At 44.9% G+C, this 18,210-nt stretch overlaps 2 protein-coding genes across 5 annotated transcripts in view; both read right to left on the reverse strand.

The window, feature by feature from the left end:
• Nucleotides 1–18,210, reverse strand: part of LOC147441450 (FAD-dependent oxidoreductase family protein) — a 66,127-nt gene that overhangs the window by 37,461 nt on the left and 10,456 nt on the right. The gene's annotated exons all lie outside the window — the stretch shown is intronic.
• LOC147441451 (uncharacterized) lies at nucleotides 16,384–17,932 on the reverse strand. Its single transcript, XM_086483093.1, has 2 exons — nucleotides 17,534–17,932; nucleotides 16,384–17,443 (listed from the first exon to the last, which is right to left on the reverse strand). Exon 2 carries the CDS (start codon nucleotides 17,084–17,086, stop codon nucleotides 16,694–16,696), a length of 393 nt encoding a protein of 130 aa, XP_086339219.1. The 5' UTR covers nucleotides 17,087–17,443; nucleotides 17,534–17,932; the 3' UTR covers nucleotides 16,384–16,693.

Genomic DNA, 18,210 nt, shown 5'->3' on the forward strand with positions numbered 1-18,210 from the left:
ATTAAGGGTCACATAAAAAGAACATGTCCTAAGCTTGAATCGAATGAATCCAAGGTTGGATCAAAACGTACGTACTGATCCGTTCCGTACCGTACGGATACAGATCCGTACAGTACAAAACGATCCGTACGCTTTTTCTTTCTTTTTTTTTGGTTGTGGAAAGCCCGTACGGTGCTGATTTAAAATAAAAATCCAAATCTCTTGCAATAGTTACACAGTATATGGTTGCCTTGTAAAAAGTGTCTTTGAATGTCTCTATAAGTTGTTGGCTTCTCTCTTGTTTTTTATTGGAAATGTCCTAAAAAATTTAGTACTTTGCGGATTTTTTACAAGAGTACGTATTTTTACGTACGTAAAAACTTTTCCTGTACGGAACAACGTACAATACGTACATATACGCCACGTACAGTACGTTTGGTACCACCTTGAATGAATCTAAAGAATCCACAGAACCCACTTCCTCTGTCAATGCAATTAATGATAACACGAGTGTGCCCCAAGTTTCTCATGACCCTCCCATTGATGATACTCTCATTAAATGTTATGGTCATAGGACGGGGCAGCGTTTTGTCATATTGTTTGACTCAGGTAGTATGCATGATATGATCATTCCCTCTCTTGTTGAGAGAGCCCACCTAGAAGTTAGTCAGAGATCTCCTATCGAGGTCTCTGGCTTTCTTCCCGGTATGGACGCTCTCATCACAGAGGAGTGCCTTGATGTGTTGTTTGCAATTCAACAAGCTGCCTTCACTAGAAGATTTGTTGTCTCTCCTCTCTCAGGATGTGATATGATTTTGGGCATTCGATGGTTTCGTGATGCTAACCCTCTCATTGATTGGGAGGCTAACACTTTCACTCTCAATGCCAAAAGTGATTCTCCCATTGTCATTCATAGAGAGGACGTTGTTCATTCTCCATCTCTCATTGCTAATATGTAGGACAAGATTGAACGGATTCATGAGAAGGAGACTCTCTCAGTCTCTTTTTCTCCAAAGCATGACACACAGGATTTGCATGATTGTGAGCAGCATGATGATTTGAATGACAATGATTTGCATGATGATGATTTGATTGACAATGATCAGCATGATGATTTGGATAATAAAGACAAGAATGATGATTTGCATGATCAAGATGTGATTTCTTACAAGCATGATGAGTTGCATGAAGAAGATGTGATTGTTCACAAGGATGATGTGTTAGTTGATGCTTTTTCTAGCGAAGCTAACCTCGTTGCAGATTCGATCAATCACGAAGGATCGATCTTGGCTCTCGAGCCTAGGTCCAAAGAACCCTCACAGGAAGTATTATGTGTTCGCATGATTGATACGCACGCATGGTTCGAGTGTTTCATTCGTGATTGTTTCCTGTATTTTAGTCAGCGTCTTTATGTGATCCCTTTTCCTAGGCATGACATATTGTACGTTGAGCCGTTTCCCTCATGAATGAGCACGAATGTATGCAGATTGTTCATGAAAAGCTGAAGAGTATGCATTCAAGGACATCACATTCCATGTCTCTTCCTTGGCATGACACATTTGTAGAAAGAGCACATGAAAGTATAAGCACCAAGCATAGGCATTTCCATTGTGAATTGCCACAATTGATTGCTTTAGATCAAAAGACAAAGATTCGATCTCATTGTTTGCATATGTTTGGTGAAGGGTTTCACTACGTCTCTATGTTGAATGTTCATCTACATTGCATACACAGTCTTTAGAGAAGACAAGATTTTTTCCATTCACTTTACATGGAATGGGTATGTTCATGGTTTTGTGTTGAAAATGGTTTCAAGAATTTTCAGCCATGGAGATTTTTATATACCTAGATGAATCCAGGATAAGCCCAGATTCACCCTTGAAAGATAAGTGCAAGGTATAGACCCATGGTAGTCAGCCACAAGACAATATAACCATCAACTCCATCATGCATAGTATTGACTAAATACCACGACATCCCCACTAACGTCGTCAGTGCCCAATAGTGGGTGTAGAACTAGGTCCTAACATATGCTCCCCAACACAACACACACCACACGCACACACACATGAGCATACATCAACACAAAGTTCAGCGTACTGAGTTTCTGTCATGACTCCGGAGATCAAGGGCAGACTCAGCCATAATGAAGCCTAGCACTAAAAGAAGCATGAAATCGAAAAAATTAGCACAAATGAGGTAGTTGATAGGGCATACGTATTACGCACCACAAAAGATAGAAAGAATTAGCACATTATCAACTGGTCGTAACTCGGACGAAAACTTCACAATGTGAAGTCTGCATGTCCGCTATACGACTAAAAAATATACCTAGATGAATCCAAGATAAGCCCAGATTCACCCTTGAAGGATAAGTGCAAGGTATAGACCCATGGTAGTCAGCCATGGAGATTCTTGAAGAAGGAAGAAGCATGACTCTAGACGAAGTTCAAGCATTGAAGGAGCCACAGAAGACTTTGTGTCGCTTTCGGCGCAGCCCAAAGAAGCAAGCGTTGCAGACCTTTATGAAGTTCAAGTACCGCACGACCCACACATCAGAGTGGGCCGGCGAAGAGTCCCTTCCAGGATTCCGAATGCTGTTGGCGATCTCCCTCGACGCCATACAATTCGGTACCAGTACCTCACTTTGAAAAGGAGGGGATGTCACGTGACACATCCAACCCTATGTGTCCGTGGACAAACTATAGCATGATCAGGGTTCAGTCAGTCCATTCAGTCTAGATTTAGAAGTGATCTGGTGTCACGTGACACATCTCAACCCTATGTATCCGTGGACAAGCTACACCACCACAGCAGGGTTCAGTCAGTCCAGTCAAGTCTAGATTAGCAGTGATCTGGCACTTTTGTGAGTCTATTCGTAGACCGTGCATGCCCAGTCACTTAGCAATAGATGCATATCCTCCGGTTGCACAGCATGATCCCTTCAGAATCCATCAGTTTCAATCAGGGGAATTTTCCAGTCCATTTAGCCTATTTTCCCTATTTTTGGTTATTTTCACTTATTATTTTTAAGTGACTTACCAACAAAAGTAGGTAGGGCAATTTTGCTAAGTTAATATATAAGCAAACCCAAGTTAGCACTAAATGGCAAAAGAGGAAGCGGGAGCTTCCCGGCAACTTCTCAGCAGTACCCCCCCTCAGCACCATAGCCTAGCCTCTAGCAGCTCTGGCATTTTCCTTCACAGCAGATCCTCGCCATCAACCCCCATTGTCTGGCGTTTTTCCAAGACAGCCCAGCCAGCGTTTTTGGATTGCAGAGCCAAATCAGCCTAGCGTTTTTTGTTAGCAACAGGACCCCTTCAGCGTTTTTGGTTTCAGCCCCTTACCGCAGCAGATACTCGCAGTTTCAGCCTTAGACACGGAAGCAGATTAGCCCCAAGATGGTTGCAGATGATCCCCCGTTTTCAGCCTTAAAAACGCAACCAAAACTGTCATTTTCAGCCACCGAAACAGTCCCGAATTTCGGCAGTTAGAAGATCTCAGATTTCAGCCATCAAGTCGCCGTCATAATCACCATCGTCGTCATCGGCATAGTCCAAATTGCATCAGTCCATTACATTCGCATTGTACACTTTTGTGCAATCAAGTAGACCACTCTCGCCGACGAGAGTGGGGCCTTCGGAGGAGGGTTTTACAACCTCTCGAGTGTCGTATCTCTTCTCTCTCCTTCTCTCAGTCTCATTCACTTGCACGCGCAATATCCATCACTTTGTTCGTGATCATAGCACTCTCCATAAGACGGAAAGCTCTCTCTTTCCCTAAGAACTAAAAGGAACCTTGAGCAATAAAGATCACTAATCTTTAGAAAATACAACATTCATTCCGCTACACCTAACATCTGGCACTTTTGTGAGTCTCTTCGTAGACCGTGCATGCCCAGTCACTTAGTGTAGATGCATATCCTCTGGTTGCACACAGCATGATCATCAGTATTCCCTTCAGAATCCATCAAATTCCATCCGGGGAATTTTCCGGTGCATTTAGCCTATTTTACCTATTTTTGGCATTTTTCACTTATTAATTTAAGTGACTTTCTAACAAAAGTAGGTAGGGCAAATTGGGTGAGAAAACATAAAAGCAAACCAAAGTTAGCACTAAATGGCAGAAGAGGCAACAGGAGCCAAGCTCAGCAGGCAACTTCTCAACAAGACCTTGGTGGATTCCCTCCAAGCCAGAAGAACCCTTGTGCCTAGCGTTTTGCAAGATCGCCAACCTCCACTTTGCCTTGGCGTTTTTCAGCAGGTACCGGACCGCAGCCCCTTGGGCTTCTAGCGTTTTTCCTCATCACTAACAGGCTGTCCATCTCAAGGTTTTCAGCAACTACCCGCAGCAGACAAAGCAGCGATTTTCAGCACTAAACACAGCAGGAACATCAGCGTTTTTGGCAAGCAAAACCTGCGTTTTCAGCAGTACAAAACAGCCTCGAAATCAGCGTTTTCAATCGCAGCAGATTTCAGCCTTGAGCGTTTTTGGACAGTAGTCAGAAGCTTCCAGTTTTCAGCCCCGTTGTCGGCCTCGCCATTCCCGTCATCACCGTCGACATAGCCTAGATTTGCATCAGTCACATGCACTCAGTTTGTACCAGTTTGTGCAATCAATAGTAGACCACTCTCGCCGACGAGAGTGGGGCCTTCGGAGGAGGGTTTTACAACGTCTCCGGTCTCGTATTCTCTTCTCTCTCTATCTCTCAGTCCCATACACTTACACGCACAGTGTCCATTCACTTTGTTTGTGATCATAGCACTCTCTCATTAAGAACGGAAGGCTCTACCTTCCATAAGAACAAAAGGAACCTTGAGCACAGTTCGGATGTCACGTGACACATCCAACCCTATGTGTCTGTGGACAAGCTACAGTATGATCAGGGTTCAATCAATCCAGTCAAGTCTAGATTAGAAGTGATCTCGCACTTTTGTGAGTATTCGTAGACCGTGCATGCCCAGTCACTTGGTATAGATGCATATCCTCTGGTTACACACAGCATGATCATCAGTATTCCCATCAGAATCCATTAGAATCAATTAGGGGATTTTTCCAATGCATTTAGCCTATTTTCCCTATTTTTGACATTTTTCACTTATTAATTTAAGTGACTTCCCAACAAAAGTAGGTAGGGCAACTTTGCTAAGAAAATATATAAGCAAACCAAAGCTAGCATTCTTTGGCAGATGAGCAAGGAGCACAACTGGCCTTTGGCAGCAGGTACTCCCTCTCTCTCAGCAAGAACCCCTCAAGCACTTGGCGTTTTTGGTTCCACCCTCATCGCCAACATTTCAGCCCTAGCGTTTGTAGCATCGCCATCCCTTCCTTGCCTTGGCGATTCAGCCATTGCTTGACCGCAACATCCCCTTGCACCTAGCGTTTCCAGATCAGCCCAAAATGCAGCAATTCCATTAGCGTTTTCCAGCCCAAACGCAGCAGACCAAATCAGCGTTTTTTTCAACATTAAAACACAGCAGCAGGCTAGCGTTTTCATCAGGCTATTTCAGCTTTTCAGCAGCATAAAAACGCAGCAAACCAGCGTTTTTCAGCAGTCCGAATCAGCCCCGAAATTCAGCAGATAGCGTTTTGTGGACAGCAATTAGAAGGTTGCAGATTTCAGCCCTTAGGTCATCGTCGCCGTCCCCGGCGTCATCACCGACATAGTCACGAGTTGCATCAATTTTCCATGCATCATTATTGTACCACTTTGTGCAATCCATAGTAGACCACTCTCGCCGACGAGAGTGGGGCATTCGGAGGAGGGTTTTACGTCGTCTCTGGTGTCGTATCTCTCTTCTCTCAGTCTCATACACTTGCACACACAGTGTCCATTCACTTTGTTTGTGATCATAGCATTCTCTCATTAAGAACGGAAGACTCTCCCTTCGATAAGAACAAAAGGAACCTTGAGCACAGTTCGGAGCACTCATCTTGAGCAAAGCGCAACATTCATTCCGCTACACCTTACATTGGTATCAGAGCTTTGTCACTGTTTTGTATCACTCATGGAAAGAACCACAAGAATCACAAGAATTTTTTTTGTTTGTTGTGGTCGCACGAACCCAGTTTGCTTGGGCGTGTCGATTCCTAATCGTTTTTTTGAAGAGTGACAGGAATCCCAGGAAAGAAGGGCTTGTCCAACCTCCCCTTGTGTCTCTTTTCACTCATTGAGAGCGGACCATGCACTTAGCGGCCGGCCAATCGAAGTGAGATTGGAAAAAGCAACCTTGGTGTGAGCGCAAGGCCGCCTAGGGGTGAGCCCGCGGAAAGGAGTAGAACTCGGGTGAAGAGAAGATCCTTCTCAAACACCGTTTGCAAGCGAAAGAAAACCTCAAGAACCTCAAGACCCTCCAGAACCCAAGTTCCTCATGGACTTAAGAACCAAAGATTATAGTGCATGATTGTCACCCGAAGCGGAATGGATACTTCGCATACAGATGATGAGCATGAGAGAGGCGACGAAGAATTTTCCCCACCAGGAGATTTTTTCGACCCTCCCCCTTCGCCATCTACGCCACAAGTTGTACCAACTCCCATGGAGATGACGGTCAAGCAAATGTTGGACATGATGGCGACACAACAAGAAGCGAATCGCGAAGCGACTCGCCTGGCGCTGGCACAACAAGAAGCGAATCACATTGCACTGGCCCAACAAGAAGCGACTCGCATTGCTTTGGACCGCAAGCACGAAAAACGAAATGAAAGAAATGCAATACAACAACAAGAAGCAAATCGAGTTGCGTTGGCACAACAAGAAGCAAATCGCCTTCCTTTCGAACGCGAGCGCGATGAATGAAAGGAACGAAAAGCAGAAAGGGAGACCGAGCGAGAGGCTCAAAGAGAACTGCGCACTCAAGAATTGATACAAGTACTTGCCTCGAAGTCCGACCTACCCAAAGATCGTGGGAGTTCATCAAGTGGCGCAAGCCACGATGCGGATTCCAACCATCCAGTCACAGAGAAGTTGACTTTCAGTAAGTATGATGGTAAGATGGATGCTGCGGTTATTCGTTCTTGGTTGCATCAGTTTAATGCTTGCTTTGCGACAACTAAGAAGACAGGAAATAGCAAGGTTTTGACGGCAGCTATGTACCTTGCCGGTGATACCATCAATTGGTACCATGCAGGGCAAGAGGCACAGCTAGCCGCGCGCCTAGAGGAAGCCGACGAATTCATGCCCCTCTCCTTTAGTTGGGCTAATTTCCAAGACAAGCTCAAGGCGCGGTTTATGCCACCTCAGTACCTCGCACGATTGAAGTACGATTGGCGCGCTCTCAAGCAAAATGGTATGCCAGTTATCTCTTTTTCTAATCGTGTTTTGCAGCTAGGTACCCAATTACGCAAGTCGGATGATGAACACAAAGAGGCATTCCTTTATGGATTGGACGAGTATATTAAGTACGATGTCGAGATGCTCGATCCAATCGATCTCAACAAGGCGGTAGCGATTGCTCTCGCACAGGAGATGAAGCACAACAAGGGAAAGCCTAAGGAGAACAAGACTTCCACAAGTATCTCGCAGACTTCTCAGAACCCTCAGAACGGTAAGAATGGTAACTCTTCTACCCAATCTTCCAACAGTCTCTCACAAAAGAATTCTTCCAATGAATCTAAGGGTAAGGCTGACACAATTGCTAAACCTAAGCTTACTCCATATGAAAAGGTAGCACAAGGAATTGTAGGAGGATACATCACGTCGGAAGAGCAAAGCACTTATTCTAAGGAAGGTGGTTGTTTTCATTGTCACATTAAGGGTCGCATAAAAAGAACATGTCCTAAGTTTGAATCGAATGAATCTAAAGAATCCACAGAATCCACTTCCTCTGTCAATGCAATTAATGATAACACGAGTGTGCCCCAAGTTTCTCATGACCCTCCCATTGATGATTCTCTCATTATATGTTATGGTCGTACGTCGGGGCAGCGTTTTGTCATATTGTTTGACCCAGGTAGTATGCATGATGTGATCAGTCCCTCTCTTGTTGAGAGAGCCCGTCTCGAAGTTAGTCAGAGATCTCCTATCGAGGTCTCTGGCTTTCTTCCCAGTATGGACGCTCTCATCACGGAGGAGTGCCTTGATGTGTTGTTCGCAATTCAACAAGCTGCCTTCACTAGAAGATTTGTGGTTTCTCCTCTCTCAAGATGTGATATGATTTTGGACATTCGGTGGTTTCGTGATGCTAACCCTCTCATTGATTGAGAGGCTAACACTTTCACTCTCAATGCCAAAAGTGATTCTCCCATGGTCATTCATGGAGAGGACATTGTTCATTCTCCATCTCTCATTGCTAATATGCAGGACAAGATTGAACGGATTCATGAGAAGGAGACTCGCTCAGTCTCTTTTTCTCCAAAGCATGACACACAGGATTTACAGAATTGTGAGCAGCATGATGATTTGGATGATAATGATGAGCATAATGATTTGGATGATAATGATGAGCATGATGATTTGCATGAAGAAGATGCGATTGTTCACAAGAAGGATGATGTGTTAGTTGATGCTTTTTCTAGCGAAGCTAACCTCGTTGTAGATTCGATCAATCACGAAGAACCGAACTTGGCTTTCGAGTCAAGGTCCAAAGAACCCCCACAGAACGATTCGATCACTCAGGAAAAACCGATCTTGGCTCTCGAGCCTAAGTCCAAAGAACCCTCACAGGAAGTATTATGTGTTCGCATGATTGATACGCACGCATTGTTCGAGTGTTTCATTCGTGATCGTTTCCTGTATTTTAGTCAGCATCTTTATGTGATCCCTTTTCCTAGGCATGACATATTATATGTTCAGCACGTTTCTCTCATGGATGAGCACGAATGTATGCGGATTGTTCATGAAAAGCTGAAAAGTATGTATGTAAGGAAGTCACATTCCATGTCTCTTCCTTGGCATGACACATTCGTAGAACGAGCACATGAAAGTATGAGCACTAAACATGGGCATTTCCGTTGTGAATTGCCACGTTGATTGATTTAGATCATAAGAGAAAGATTCGATCTCATTGTTTGCGTGTGTGTGGTGAACGGTTTAGCACTCCGTCTCTTTGTTCATCTACATTGCATACACAGTCTTTCAAGAAGACAAGATTTTTTCCACTCACTTTACATGGAATGGGTATGTTCATGTTTCTGTGTTGGAAGTGGTTTCAGGAATTTTCAGCCGTGGAGATTCTTGAAGAAGAAAAAAGCATGACTAAAGACGAAGTTGAAGCATCGAAGGAGCCACAGAAGACTTTGTGTCGCTTTCGGCGCGGCCCAAAGAAGCAAGCGTTGCAGACCTTTATGAAGTTCAAGTACCGCATGACCCACACATCAGAGTGGGCCGGCGAAGAGTCTCTTCCAGGATTCCGGATGCTATTGGCGATCTCCCTCAACGCCATACAATTCGGTACCAGTACCTCACTTTGAAAAGGAGGGGATGTCACGTGACACATCCAACCCTATGTGTCCGTGGACAAGCTACAGCATGATCAGGGTTCAGTCAGTCCAGTCAAGTCTAGATTAGAAGTGATCTCGCACTTTTGTGAGTCTATTCGTAGACCGTGCATGCCCAGTCACTTGGTATAGATGCATATCCTCTAGTTGCACACAGCATGATCATCAGTATTCCCATCCGAATCATTAGAATCAGTTAGGAAATTTTTCCAATGCATTTAGCCTATTTTCCCTATTTTTGACATTTTTCACTTATTAATTTAAGTGACTTCCCAACAAAAGTAGGTAGGGCAATTTCGCTAAGAAAATATATAAGCAAACCAAAGCTAGCATTCTTTGGCAAATGAGCAAGGAGCACAACAGGCCTTTGGCAGCAGGTACTCCCTCTCTCTCAGCAAGAACCCCTCAAGCACTTGGCGTTTTTGGTTCCACCCTCATCGCCAACATTTCAGCCCTAGCGTTTGTAGCATCGCCAGCCCTTCCTTGCCTTGGCGATTCAGCCATTGCTTGACCGCAACATCCCCTTGCACCTAGCGTTTCCAGATCAGCCCAAAATGCAGCAGTTCCATTAGCGTTTTTCAGCCCAAACGCAGCAGACCAAATCAGTGTTTTTTTCAACATTAAAACGCAGCAGCAGGCCAGCGTTTTCATCAGGCTATTTCAGCGTTTTCAGCAGCATAAAACGCAGCAAACCAGCGTTTTTCAGCAGTCCGAATCAGCCCCGAAATTCAGCAGATAGCGTTTTGTTGACAGCAATTAGAAGGTTGCAGATTTCAGCCCTTAGGTCATCGTCGCCGTCCCCGACATAGTCACGAGTTGCATCAATTTTCCATGCATCATTATTGTACCACTTTGTGCAATCCATAGTAGACCACTCTCGCCAACGAGAGTGGGGCCTTCGGAGGGGGGTTTTACAACGTCTCTGGTGTCGTATCGCTCTTCTCTCTATCTCTCAGTCTCATACACTTGCACGCACAGTGTCCATTCACTTTGTTTGTGATCATAGCATTCTCTCATTAAGAACGGAAGACTCTCCCTTCCATAAGAAAAAAAGGAACCTTGAGCACAATTCGGAGCACTCATCTTGAGCAAAGCGCAACATTCATTCCGTTGCACCTTACATCGGAGCACTTATCTTGAGCAAAGCGCAAACATTCATTCCGCTGCACCTTACAAGCCATGTATCTTGTCGGTGATGCCATTAATTGGTATCACGCATGGCAGGAGACCCAGTTGGCCGCGCACCTAGAGGAAGCCAAGGAAGGCATGCCCCTTTCTGTCAATTGGGCCGGCTTCCAAGACAAGCTCAAGGCACGGTTTATGCCACCTCAGTACTTAGCGCTATTGAAAGAAGATTGGCGCAATCTCAAGCAAATTGGTATGCAAGTCATGTCTTTCTCTAACCGTATTTTGCAGCTCGGCACCCAATTACGCAAAAGGGATGATAAGCGCAAAGAGGCATTCCTTTTCGGGTTGGACAAGTATATCAAGTTTGATATTGAAGTACTCAACCTCGTGGATCTCAACAAGGCGGTAGCAATTGCTCTCGCACAGGAGATGAAGCACAACAAAGGAAAGCCTAAGGAGAACAAGTCCTCTCACAGTACCTCTCAGACTTCTCAGAACCCACAGAACGGTAAGAACAGTAAGAATAGAAAGAATGGTAACTCTTCTAGCCCATCTTCCTCTATTCCTTCGGTAAAGAACTTTCAAAATGAATCTAAGGGTAAAGCTAAAACACCTGCTAAACCTAAGCTAACCCCAGATGAAAAAGCCGCACAAGGAATTATAGGAGGATACATAATGCTAGAAGAACAAGTCATTTATGCTAAGGAAGGTCGATGTTATCAATGTCACGCCAAGGGTCGTATAAAGAAGGCTTGTCCTAAGACAGCACCACCTAGAGAACCCAAAGCACCGACAGCTACCACAAGCACTTTAGTGAACCAATCTGAGTCTCCACATGTTTCTGACACATGTTATGGTCATGTGAAGGGTCAGCGTTTTGTCGTATTGTTTGATCAGGCAGAACTTGGGCACTCCAAGTCTAGATTATGTCGCAACACAAGAGAGATTCACTTAAAATACTTCACAACTTTAAAATCACACTTCATTTTGGTCGACACAGCCCGTGTAGTTCCGTGCCTAGAGAGATTGGCCCCAAAGACTGGTGCCCCTTTCAATATTTCTTTTATATTAAACTTTGAGCCCCGCAGGGTCCTCCGCTCTCAGACTTTGCGTCCAGATGCTCTGATACCAATCCGGGCTCGGGACCCGAAGATACTACATGTGAATTTCCAATAGCTCTGTCTGCTCTTTTGTAGAACCGGTATGCTTTCAGAAAAGCACACGCCTGGTGCTCTGATACCTCTGTCACAAGACAGGCACGACGTGCCAATAGAAAAGAACTGACTGAACAGACTTTTAGCACTTCAATAACAACTGAACTGAGAGAGAGAGAGAGAGAGAGAGACGACACACGACACGGAGTCACGAAATTCCACCCCAGAGAGTATTGGCCCCAAACCTTGGCGCCCCTTTCGGTATTTCTTTATATTGCATCAACACAGTACAAGCCGGTTCCTATGGAGGCTTTCGACAAGATGGTGATGGACATGGAGTTAGACCGCAAAGCACAAAAAGCAGAAGGAGAAGCAGACAGAAAGTCCTACGAATAAGAAATGGCAGCCATAGAGTTTCAGTACGACTTAGAAGAAAAAGAAAGTCAAGCCAAATTGGATCGCGAGAACAAAGAACGAGAAGCACAATTTGATCGCGAGAACAACACAAGACAAGCAGAATATGACTGCAAGAACAAAGCAAGAAAAGAAAAGGGCGACCAACACATGAAAGAGTTCTTGCGACTCTTTTCTCAAGTGCAGACACAAAAGCAAGAGATTCACGGGACGGAGACTCTCTCAGTCTCTACTTCTCCCAAGCATGACACACAGAATTTGCATGATGATGATTTGAATGACAATGATTTGCATGATGATACGCATGATGATTTGACTGATAATGATGAGCATGATGATTTGGATGACAATGACAAGCATGATGATTTGCATGAAGATGTGATTGTTCACAAGAAGGATGAGTTAGTTGATACTTTCTCTAGTGAAGCTAACCTCATTGCAGATTCGATCAGTCACGAAGAACGGATCTTGGCTCTCGAGCTTAGGTCCAAAGAACCTTTACAGGAAGGATTATGTGTTCGCATGATTGGTACGCACGCATTGTACGAGTGTTTCATTCATGATCGTTTCTTGTATTTTCGTCAGCGTCTTTATGTGATCCCTTTTACTAGGCATGACATTGTTCATTGAGCACGTTTCTCTCATGGACGAGCACGAATGTATGTGGATTGTTCATGAAAAGTTGAAAAGTATGCATTCAAGGAAGTCACATTCCATGTCTCTTCCTTGGCACGACACACTTGTAGAAAGAGCACATGAAAGTATGAGCACGAAGAATGGGCATTTCCGTTGTGAATTGCCACAGTTGATTTCTTTAGATGAAAAGAGAAGGATTCGATCTCATTGTTTGCGTATGGGTGGTGAACGGTTTGGCACTCCGTCTCTTTGTTCATCTACATTGCATGCACAGTCTTTGAGGAAGACAATATTTTTCCCACTCACTTTACATGGAATAGGTATGTTCATGGTTTTGTGTTGGAAGTGGTTTCAAGAATCTTCAGCCATGGAGATTCTTGAAGGAGAAAGAAGCATGACTCTAGATGAAGTTGAAGCATCGAAGGAGCCTCAAAAGACTTTGTCGCTTTCGGCCCGGCCCAAAGAAGAAGACTTTGCAGACCTTTATGAAGTTCAAGTACCGCACGACCCACACATCAGAGTGGGCCGACGAAGAGTCCCTTCCAGGATTCTGGATACTATTGGCGATCTCCCTCGATGACATACAGTTCGGTACCAGTACCTCACTTTGAAAAGGAGGGGATGTCACGTGACACATCCAACCCTATGTGTCCGTGGACAAGCTGAAGCACGACAAGGGTTCAATCAGTCGAGTCAGTCTAGATTTAGAAGTGATCTGACACTTTTGTGAGTCCGTTCGCAGACCGTGCATGTCCAAACACTTAGTGTAGATGCATATCCTCCGGTTGCACACAACATGATCATAAGCATTCCCATCAGAATCCTTCAGGGGAATTTTCCAGTGCATTTAGCCTATTTTCCCTATTTTTGACATTTTTCACTTATTATTTTTAAGTGACTTTTGTTGGAAAGTAGATAGGGCAAATTGAGTAAGTTTGTATATAAGCAAACCTAGACTAGCACTAATTGGCAGAAGAGACAGCAGGAGCACCATTGCTCAACAGGCAACTTCTCAGCAGAACCCCAAGCCCTAGCGTTTTTGCTCCACAGCAACCACCTAGCGTTTTTGGACCAGATCAGCCAGCGTTTTTGCTTTTGCAGATCCCTGGCGACAGAAGACTCAACAAGAGACCTAGCGTTTTGCAGTTGCAGACCATCCGACGACAGCAGAGCCATTTTCAGCCCTAGAATTTTTTATTTGCAGATCAGCCCCAGTGTTTTGCAGATTTACCGCGACGGATCATCAAGAACCATCAACGTTTTCTGTTTTCAGCCCTTAGACACCGCAGATCAAGTCCCAAACCTCGCAGATCTCACCTTCCCGCAGCAATTCCTTGCTACACGGTCAGTTTTCGCAAGGTTTACAGTTTCAGCCCGAAAAACGCAAATTTCAGCATCTGCGTTTTCAGCGCGTCGTCATCGCATCGTCGCCATCGACATCATCACCGACATAGAGTCAGAATTCAGCAGATAAAGATTTGCATATTTCAGCCATTAGGGATTTCAGATTTCAGCCTGTCTCGTCGGCAAGTCCAAGCATTGTAGAGATTTGTGCAATCATAAGTAGACCGCTCTCACCATAGAGAGTGGGGCCTTCAGAGGAGGGTTTTACAACATCTCTGGTGTCATATTCTCTTCTCTCTCTATCTCTCAGTCTCATATACTTGCACGCACAGTGTCCATTCACTTTGTTTGTGATCATTGCACCCTCTCATTAAGAACGGAAGGCTCTCCATTCCATAAGAACAAAAGGAACCTTGAGCACAGTTCGGAGCACTCATCTTGAGCAAAGTTCAACATTCATTCCGCTGCACCTTACAAGCAACCCTCACACCACAAATCCGAAAGACGAGCCAACCACCAAAATGGCAAAGGAAAACATCCACCAAGATACTAATTGCACTGTGGGCTTGAGCACACCATCCAAAGCTGTAAGAAATGGGCAAGGAAACCAAGGACTGGAAGACACTGTGCATGGTACTCCGTTGAACGGAGCACCGGAAGTCAAACGAAGATAATAACCTGGAAGCCCCCTCTCAAAGAGAAGTATCCTCAAAAGTACACTCTGAGGTCGGAACAGAGCAAACACTGTCTCGGAAAGCTCCAGAGCTAAAGCTGAGAACTCCCCCAAAGATAGGAAGTCTCCCTCCTGCTCAATCCTGGGAAAAGAAAATAAGTACCACTAGAAAGAAATTTGAGACAACCTGGAGTAAGACTGCTTCCTCTAAAAATGAATAGCAAAGCCTGAATCAAGGTGGTCTCGTACGGTCACGCACGTTTTGTCCACGTACGAAGACGTGCAGTACTCATCGAACTAGAAAATTTTATGTCGTGCGACATCGTTACGTACGTTCGAAAATAAAAACACGCAATTCTTCAGCCTAAATTTTACACTTGAGACAATTCGACAATTGATAGAATACTTGAGAGATGTAGAGCTTGACTCTTGAGGGTTGAAACTTGAGCTTGAGAGGTTTATGCAATGGAGACCTTGAGGATTTTTTGTAATGGCCATTAAAACCACCGGACGGGACCGGACGGGACGTCATGTCTATCAGACGTGAACTACCCAAGCCTGAATCTCATGGAACCTGAGATTCAAAGAGAATCACACCATCGGTAAACTCAGACTACTAAGAATAGGAAGACCTGAAAGGCTGTCGACTCGGGATCATGTTTGCCAAAGAAGTCGTCAGGGTCCAAAAAGAGTCATCGTTGGCTAAGGGTCTGGCACCACATGCTCCACCTCTAAAACTCATCCAGGGAAGTCGGATGATCAAATAAGAAGTGGTTCTGGAGATAGAAAAATCCCCCTTTGCCTGTCAAAGCCAACTCCAACACATGCACTGGAATATGCACCTGAACTACTTGCATACCGGATAAACAAGAGTTAACTGAAGCTAGACCTGGAACTTCCATCCTTAGATGGAAAATAAAAAATCATGGAACATCCTCTACTTCAAGAAGGGAAGTGATCCCCCTCTGTCATCCATAACCCACAATCTAATACAAGAGTGCAACCGAATCATCAACCTGCTACCCATCAGATAGGTAGCTAACAATAACCAAGAAAGATGTGCATTTGCAAAAGACACAACAAATCTGCCAATCCATCTCCTCGAAGAAAACACGGCCATAGAAACCTCCTCCAGAAGTGATGAAGAAGATCCTACTCCTATCCAAACACTTCTCTCTGAAGAAGAAGTTGAAAATGAATAGCTCCCCCTCTAGATCAAACAACTGCATGCTTGCTCCCCTTGCAGGAAGGCATGGTAACATGACTCCATCTGGGAAATCCAAAGCAATCCAGCACTGCTACACATCCTGAAGCCTCCATCGGGTTCCCCTCGGTGAAGAGAGGTAGGGGTAATCAAGGGAAAGACGGGCAAGTCATAGACAAGGATCCAAGGCCTTCACATACTCAAATCTACCCCAAACTTGGAGAAAACCAGATAAAAACAGCAAGCTTCTTCTCTCTAAATCCTGTCCAAAACCGCACCGGTTCAGCCACACATAGTAGTCTCGTACGGTCCCGTACGTTTTGTACGCGTACGATGATGTGCGGTACTAAACGAACTAAAAAAATTTATGATGTACGATGACGTTATGTACGTTTAAATTTAAAAAAACAAATAATTCTCAAGTCTAAGGGCCTAAGGCTTAGGCCTTAATACTTACTTATAGAAACTTGACATTTGTATAGATTACAAGTTAGTAGTTACAATACTACAATGTAAAGAGTCAAGACTCAAAGACTAAAGAGAATGAGCATTACATAAACCAAAATGATCATTGAAATTTGATAAGTAGAGACCAAGTGGCAAGGGCTACAAAGTACTCAAAAAGTGGCAAGGGATACAAAAAAGTGGGGGGACCAAGTGGCAAGGGCTACAAAGTACTCAAAAAGTGGCACACCGTAATAGAGAGACTAAATAGTAAAGTCACTAGTCACTAGTGCTCTCATCATCTTCCTCATCTTCCTCTTCTGAGCCTTGCTCATCAACATCATCCTCTTCCTCACAAGAGTCGAAGGATGACGGCTCATAATCTCCATCACTAATGAGGTTGCCTTCATCATCATACTCTGGCTCTCGAGGCTCTCTATCCTCCATAGTGATGGCCGCCGCACAAGAGTCGCTTCCGGAGCCTCGCCGCACATAGGTCCTAGGAGCCTCCGTGGGTGTTGTTGATGCTTTGCCTCTACCTCTTGTAGCCTTGGCACCTCTGCCTCTTGTAGCCGATGTAACTCCATGGATGACGACCTTCTTGCGTGATCGTGTGCGAGAAACCCGGCGATCAATCTCCTCAAGCTCCAAGTAGAGCTCACGAAAAATCATTTGCTCCTCAGGGTCTTGCTCTTTATTGACACTCTTTAGAGTGTCAATCGTAAGTGTGAGCTCATCCACGTTGACCTATTTGACATTTACAACATTGGACAATGAAAACATAATTAGTATATTCAAACTAATTAAAGACTAGACTCTAGAGTATAGAAAATGGAGTGAGTCGTGATTATAATTTATAATTTATACATGTCGAGCCATAGGCATCTCATGCATAGAGCGCAACATGCGTAAATTGGAGCGACAATAGATAAGTCGCTCTAATTGCTTCGTTGAGAGCTTGTTTCGGATTTTGGTGTGGATGAGGGAGTATGCGGACCAATTACGCTCACATGCTCCCGATGAGCAATCCTAAAACACATCAAGAGAGGCATAAGCTATAAGAGACTATAGTTAAAGAGATTAAGCACAAAATGTAAAAGTTTGAGGCTTGTCGCTTACTTGGCCAAGAACCCTCAAAGCAAGTCGTTTGAGAGTAGGCAATTGATAGCCAAAGCTCTCCCACCAAAATAAAGGCTTCACCAAGGATTGCCGCTTCCAACACAAGTTGGAAGTAAATGCGGTGCCTCGTTGGTCGCTATAGTTGATTACCTCTTGGAGAAATGCTCCAATGTCCTCTTCTTTTAGCACCTTAAAGAGGTAATTGTTGCGCTCCTCAATAAGCTCTTGATTTGCAAAGAGTTCGAGCTTCTTGTAAGCCGGATGCAAGAGAGCCGCAAAGTAATGGATAGGTCTCTTCATCCAATCCCACCGCTTTGTGATTGGGAGGAGAATGTCGTCTCTCTTGGGAGAGTCCTCAAGGTAATCACTGCAGGAAGAGAGAGGAAATGTACTAAGTAGAGAAACAAGCATGTAGAATTTAGATATATGAGGAGCTCGCTGCTGCTGTACTCTCCAGCTGCGCCATCGCCATCGCCTCCTCCCCCCCCCCTCCCCTCCCTCTCTCCCTCACGTGCTGCCCGCTGTCCTCCTCGTGCTGCCCTCAGCCCCCGCTGCCCCCCGCCTGCTGTCCCTCCCGCCTGCCCTCTGCCCCCGCTGCCCCCCCCCCTCGCGCTGCCCTGTTCCAGCCTTTCTGCCCGCCCTCAGCCCCCTGCTGCCGCCACCCGCCCTCAGCCTCA

This window comes from Adiantum capillus-veneris, chromosome 15, assembly GCF_014529385.1.
Source record: "Adiantum capillus-veneris isolate H3 chromosome 15, ASM1452938v2, whole genome shotgun sequence".
Lineage (NCBI taxonomy): Eukaryota > Viridiplantae > Streptophyta > Polypodiopsida > Polypodiales > Pteridaceae > Adiantum > Adiantum capillus-veneris.